Source organism: Zingiber officinale, chromosome 1A, assembly GCF_018446385.1.
Source record: "Zingiber officinale cultivar Zhangliang chromosome 1A, Zo_v1.1, whole genome shotgun sequence".
NCBI lineage: Eukaryota > Viridiplantae > Streptophyta > Magnoliopsida > Zingiberales > Zingiberaceae > Zingiber > Zingiber officinale.
In genome coordinates this window covers 113,446,597-113,453,984 of record NC_055987.1, presented here as the reverse complement: position 1 = coordinate 113,453,984, position 7,388 = coordinate 113,446,597, and the positions used below count along the sequence as shown (strand labels likewise).

The window sequence follows — 7,388 nt, the reverse complement described above, 5'->3', positions numbered from 1 at the left end:
AACTGATGACACCAATTGGTATAAACTTGGTTTTCGGATCAAACTTCCTGATAGAAAACAAAATTTTGAGTAGATGCAACTGTTGTCCAATGGCACATTTAAATTCATCACCATTAAAAGTACCTTTGAATGCTCATAACTCTCTCTGAAATTCACAGTTTTCCAACCTGAGCTTTGCAACTGCATATCTATTTGCGGAGACTCCAGCTCTCACATTCAATCAATAATATCTTGATCCATTTCGTTTCAATCATCTACTACAGATCCCAGAACACAGCATCTTCTGAAATCACTTTTAAATGCTTCGTAAGTGAAAAGATAATCAGAAACAATACTGTATTTAAAGCTTATGACTCAACTCATTCCTGCACATACTTTACTGCAGCTCATTTCAGTCTTTCCTAAACAAACACAGATTTAACTCAATAGTTTTCAAAATGTTTCAAATTCAACTCAAGGGATCACCATGGTACTAGTTTCCGTAATTCAAAGCTAATTAAGCTTGCTCTATACATGAATAAACTCAAAGAATGATTCTACTTAGCATTGCAATATTAAAAGCTTGAATTTAAAACCATGCTATCTAAAATCAGAAATATCAGTTGGCACAAGAAATTCTTCCAAAAATAACCCTTTAACACTTGCTCTCCTAAATCATGAACCATTCCAATTACTTCATACATCCCATTACTCCAAAAACTCTTTCCTCCACACTTCAACTTAATCTACCTTAGCCAAAATATCCATCATATAGCATGCAATGTATCCACATCCAAAAAAAATTACAAATGAAAAGACATCAATTGATATGATGATTATCAAGAAAAATTAGCAAGATTTGTGTAGAAGAAAGAAACAAATAGAATTACCTTCATAAACATGATTCAATCCATTGAATTGTGGTTTTGAAAGAATCAAAGCAAGTTCTAGAGTGCAATAACACAAGTGCATCACTCAAATAAAGCTCATCCTCACTAGGCATGAAAAAGTATCAATCCAATTTATCAATCAAGTGTCCATTATTAAATAGAAACCTTGAGAAAATTAAGAGTCCATAATTGACAATAAGCTCCAAAATAGATTCTCAAATCTAGCTCACAATCCCTACCTCTAACATGTTAAAGAAAAATTGCTAGGGGGTGCCATTTTTTATTCAAAGCAAAACAAAATTCAACAACAAAACTTCAACATTAAAAATCTATTTTTCAAACAAAAACAAACATTTTATTAAAACAACTAGAAATGAAAATAAGAAGAAAGTTAAGTTGGAACAAACTCCCCTTCACATGAGTAGATAGCATCAAAAATCTTCATCTTTTGGACCACCTATCCATTGCCAATCTCATGAAACAACTTGAGTCTATGCCCATTCACCTTGAAAATCCGGTTGGTAGCCTCTTCCCTAATCTCAAAAACTCCACAAGAAAATACATTAGTCACAACATAAGGTCCTTCCCAACGAGATCTCAACGAACCTTTAATCAATTGAAGCCGTGACCTATATAAGAGCACTTTGTCACCAATATGAAATTCCTTATCCACAATGTGTTTATCATGAAAATTTTTGGTTTTCTCTTTGTAGATTCGTGAGTTCTCAAATGCTTCTAGTCGAATTTCCTCAAGTTCTTGGAGTTGCAATTTTCTCTCTTCTTTTGCCAGGCTAGCATCAAAATTACAAGCTTTGATTGCCCAATAAGCTCTATGTTCAATTTCCACCGGAAGATGACAAGCTTTACCATAAACCATTCTATATGGGGACATCCCTATAGGAGTCTTAAAAGCCGTCCTGTAAGCCCACAATGCATCATCCAATCTTTTGCTCCAATCTTTCCTGTCAGGTCTCACAGTTTTCTCAAGAATTGATTTCACCTCTCTATTTGACACTTCAGCCTGTCCATTTGTTTGGGGATGATAAGGTGTAGACACTTTATGTGAAACCCCATATTTGCTCAACATAGCCTTCATGTATTTGTTGCAAAAATGTGACCCCTGATCACTAATAATAGCTCTAGGCACTCCAAACCTGCAAAAAAATATGTGACCTGACAAAACTAACAACAACGGAAGAATCGTCAGTCCTGGTGGGAATGACCTTCACCTATTTGGAAACATAATCAACTGCCAACAATATATATGAGAATCCAAAAGAGACAGGAAATGGGCCCATGAAATCAATACCCCATACATCAAATATCTCACAAAATAACATGTAATGTTGAGACATTTCATTCCTAGGTCCTATGTTCCCAGTTCGTTGCCATCTATCACATGATCTACAAAATACATAAGCATCACGAAAAAGGGTAGGCTAATACAATCCACACTCTAGGACTTTCCTAGCTGTCCTCTGGGGTCCAAAATGTCCCCCACACTCAGATGCATGACAAAATGTAAGTACAAACCGAAACTCAAAGTCAGGTATGCATCTCCTAATAATCTGATCACTACAAAATTTTCATAGATAAGGATCATCCTACACATAATATTTTGAATCACTTTTCAACTTGTCCTTTTGAGATTTTGAAAATTGTGCAGGAAAAACTTTACCTACTAAAAAGTTAACTAGATCCGCATACCATGGAGACTCACCATGCACCCTAAAAAGCTGCTCATCTCTAAAATCATCATCAATAGCTGTGTGATCCAGTTCCCCTTCAATTCTACTCAAATGATCTGCAACCAAGTTCTCCTTCCCACTCCTATCACGAATCTCCAAATCAAACTCCTGGAGTAAAAGCATCCATCTAATCAATCTAGGCTTAGCATCTGGCTTTTTGAGGAGGAACTTCAAAGCTGCATGATCAGAAAATACAACCATGTGAGAACAAAGCAAATATGAACGAAATTTATCTAAAGCAAAAACAATAGAAAGAAGCTCCTTTTCTGTCGTGGTATAATTTTCTTGAGCCGAATCTAAGGTCTTTGATGCATAACAGATCACATGTGGTGCTCCTTCTACTCTTTGTGCCAGTACTGCCCCAATGGCAAAGTTCGAAGCATCACACATAAGCTCAAATGGTAATGTCCAATCCGGTGGCTTGATGATAGGTGCAGAAATCAAAGCCTCCTTCAATCTCTGAAAAGCTTCCTTGCACCTCTGATCAAACTGAAACTCCACATCTTTCTGAAGAAGCTGTGACAGTGGAAGAGCAATCTTGCTGAAGTCTCTAATAAATCTCCTGTAAAATCCTGCATGACCAAGAAAAGCTCGAACATCTCGCATGCATGCGGGGTAAGATAAAGAAGATATAACATTAATTTTAGCAGGATCTACGTCAATTCCTCTCTTAGAGACTATATGTCCTAAAACAATACCATGCTCAACCATAAAGTGACATTTTTCAAAATTAAGTACCAAGTCTATCTCAATGCATCTATTTAAAATCCTAGATAAATTTTCCAGACATGCATCAAAAGATGAACCATATACAGAAAAATCATCCATAAAAATCTCCATGCAATGCTCTAGTAAATCTCCAAAAATACTCACCATGCATCGCTGAAAGGTTTCTGGAGCGTTGCAGAGTCCAAATGGCATGCGTCTATAAGCGAATGTACCGAAAGGACAAGTGAAAGTAATCTTCTCCTGATCCTCTGGACCGATGCAAATCTGAAAATATCCTGTGTAACCGTCAAGGAAGCAATAATGTGACTTACCTGCCAGTCTCTCCAACATCTGATCAATAAAAGGCAAAGGGTAGTGGTCCTTTCTGCTTGCCTGGTTCAACTTCCTATAGTCTATACAAACTCTCCACGAATTCTTCACTCTGATGGGTACTAACTCATTCTTTTCATTAGCCACTACTATCACACCAAATTTCTTTGGTACCACATGAATAGGACTTACCCACTTACTGTCAGAAATAGGGTAAATGATACCGGCCTGTAGAAGTCTAGTCACCTCCTTCTTTACTACATCAAGCATTAGTGGGTTAAGTCTTCTCTGGGGCTGTCTCACCGGTTTCACATCCTCCTCTAAATAAATCCTGTGCATGCAAATAGAAGGACTGATACAAGGAATATCTGCTAAAGTCCATCCAATAGCTCTCCTGTGCTGCCTCAGAATCTCTAATAATCTGCTCTCTTGTTCGGGTTCTAAATTCTGGGCTATGATGACAGGTAACTGTTGATTCTCTCCCAAATAAGCATACTTTAAATGTGGAGGCAATGGCTTCAACTTATCCTGAGTCTGGTCAACTGAAGGCGATCCTAGGGATAGAGCTTCTCCTAAGCAATCCCCTACGAATAATTTATCTTCTCTGGGCGATCCTAGGGATAGAGCTTCTCCTAAGCAATCCCCTACGCATAATTCATCTCTCTCACTTGGAAATAATCCACAAGATTCATCATCCACTCCCACGGCTGAAATATCCTCCAAAACCGAAGATAATACATCACTCTGATCATCCACTACGAAATCTGAATCACAACCTGAAAAGAAATCCATACTATCCAGCTCCTCTGAAATATCTAGACTAAGAATAGAATGATCTTCTCTAGGATGCTTCATAGCGTCAAAAATACTGAACTGGACCACTGTATCTCCTATCTCCATAGGAACATCAATCTTAGTCCTTGCTGTCTTCAAAAATGGTCTTCCTAGAATGAATGGAGACCTACTAGCCAGATAGTCTCCCTCCATGTCAAGGATATAAAAATCTGCAGGAAAGATAAGTTCCCTCACCTTAACCAATACATCTTCAATAACTCCAGCTGGGTGAGTCTGACTGCGGTCTACTAACTGTATAACGACCCCTGTAGGTAATAATGGTCCAATTACTAAAGTCTGAAAAATTGATCTTGGCATCACATTAATTGAAGCTCCCAAATCTAGCATGGCATCCTTAAAAAGACTACTTCCAATCTCACAAGGGACCGTAAACACGCCAGGATCTTCACATTTCTGAGGAACTGGTTGAAGAAGTGCAGATTCATTTTTGCCCATGCTAATCAGCTCATTCCCTTTCAACTTCTTCTTATGCACACATAGATCCTTCAAAAATTTAGCGTATTTTGGAATTTTCTTAATCATTGTGAGTAAAGGAACATTTACTTCCACCTTGCTAAACAAATTCGCCAGCTCTTGAAATTCCTTAGCTCTTTCCTCTTCTACATCCTTCCTCGGTTGGGTTTTCCGTTGAGGAAAAGGCAATGGAATATGTGGCTCGGTAGCTTCCTGAATTGAATTTTGATTTCCTGAATTTCCAAGTTTGCTGCAATCTGGAATTGCTGCTGGAAAATGTTCAGCTGGACAAAAGTTGCTGGAAAATTTTAGAATTAAGCTTCCTTCTACTTGTGAATGCTCCATATTCAATGGATCAATGGAACTTTGAGTTAAACCTGAAGTTGGCACATTCTGCTCTGTCTGAATTCCTTCACTACTGGAACTTTGTTGCTGGATTTCTGGAAATTCTCCAACAGCAGTTTCTTCAATTGAAAAATCTGCAACTCTTCTCCCACTTCTCAAGGTTAATGCACTAACATTCCCTTTAGGATTAGGAGTTGTTTGAGATGGCAATTGGCTCGATCCCTGTGCTTGCATTTGATTAATGCTGGAAGCCAATTGCCCAATCTACCTCTCTAAGTTTTGAAGAGCAGAATCTGTTCTTTGTTGGTTCTGATTCTGCTGAAGAATTTGTTGCATCAATTCTTCCAATCTAGCTTGCTGTGGATCTGAATTTGAAGCAGTATGAGAACCTCCTTGAGTTAAACTTAACCTTGTAGATGCTGGAAGTGCTTGCTGTCCAAAATTTTGCCCTTGCTGGAAGCTCTGATTTTGAGAATGAAATTGCTGATTTTGGTTTTGAAACTGCTGATAGGGCTGATACGGTTGCTAAAATTGACTTGTAGGATGATAATGATGCTGAAAATTTTGATTTGGCTGCTGGAAACCTTGTTGAGGTTGCTAGAAACTGCTGGAAGTGTGGCTGAAATGCTGATTTGAAGATGGTTGTTGATAGAATGAATTGTCATACTTCAAATTTGGATGATCTCTCCACCCCGGATTGTATGTGGAAGAATGAGGATCATATTTTTGAGAAAATTGAGCTCTAGAAAATGCTACCAAAGATTCATCTTGATGAAGGTTAGGACATAACTCCGAATCATGATCTTGGCTAGAACAAATACCACAAACTCCTCTTGATTGATATGGAAATTGTGTGCCCGGCAAAGTGGAAGTTTGATTAACATTATTCAATGCCAATTGCTTCACCAAAGATGTCAACTCCAACAATGAATTCCTTATCTCCTTTTGTTCATTAGAAAACATTTGCACCTCTCCAACTCCTCTTGTAGTTAAAGCCCTACTTCCAAATTGTTGAGAATTCTTTGCCATATTAGAAATGAGCTCTCTAGTTTGTTCTAGAGTTTTATTCACCAAAGCCCCTCCAGCTACCGCATCTATCATACTTCGGTCCATAGGCAATAATCCTTCATAGAAGTACTGAACTAGTAACTGCTCACTAATTTGATGTTGAGGACAACTTGCACATAGCTTCTTGAATCTCTCCCAGTATTCATAAAGTGTCTCTCCCACCACTTGTTGAATTCCACAGATACTCTTCCTGATAGTAGCGGTCCTTGATGCTGGAAAGTATTTCTCCAAGAAAGCCTTCTTCATATCAATCCAAGAGGTAATATATCCTGGTGGCAAATAATATAGCCAATCCTTTGCTACTCCAGTCAATGAAAATGGAAAAGCCCTTAGCTTGATATCTTCTTCTGAAATTCCCTGTGGCTTCATGGTTGAGCATACCACATGGAATTCATGCAAATGTCTATTTGGATCTTCTCCAGATAACCCTTGAAATTTAGGAAGTAAATGAATCAGCCCTGATCTCAACTCAAAATCTCCTGCTAAATTTAGATAAGTGATGCACGAATACTTGAAAGCCTCATCAGGAGCTGCAAGCTCCTTCATGGTTCTATTTTGATCAGCCATGGAAATATCTGAATGTGATAAGGTATTTTCAGAGCCTTCTGAAACTTTCTCTTGAATTCTCAAAGCCCTGAAAGTTCTCTCAATCTCTGGATCTAGCTCGAATAATTTGTCCTTCGAAGTCCTGATCATGACATCAAAAACAAAATGAGTATTCAAATAAGTCCAATGAAAGCAAATATAATGCAAAACAAAGTAATCAGAAATTTCACAATCTAGAAACAATCACACTCTTCTAGTGATTCCCCGGCAACGACGTCAAAATTTGGTGTCAACCATATTACATGTCACGTGGTGCATCAAATTGATTTAAATTGGAACAATTCAAAACTAAATAAAAGGAATGTAGTATGGAGTCCCAAGTCGTATTTTTCCGAGGTTAACTAGAAAATATTCTTGTCTAAATGTGATCTTCATTTATTTATTCCTTTCTATTGAATAGAAACTT

The 7,388-nt window shown here is 37.8% G+C and overlaps 1 protein-coding gene across 1 annotated transcript; it reads right to left on the bottom strand.

Annotated features, from left to right (window-relative positions):
* Window positions 1-5,905: 5,905 nt before the first annotated feature.
* Window positions 5,906-7,072, bottom strand: LOC122001796. Its single transcript, XM_042556728.1, has one exon. It carries the CDS (start codon window positions 7,070-7,072, stop codon window positions 5,906-5,908), a length of 1,167 nt encoding a protein of 388 aa, XP_042412662.1.
* Window positions 7,073-7,388: the final 316 nt, after the last annotated feature.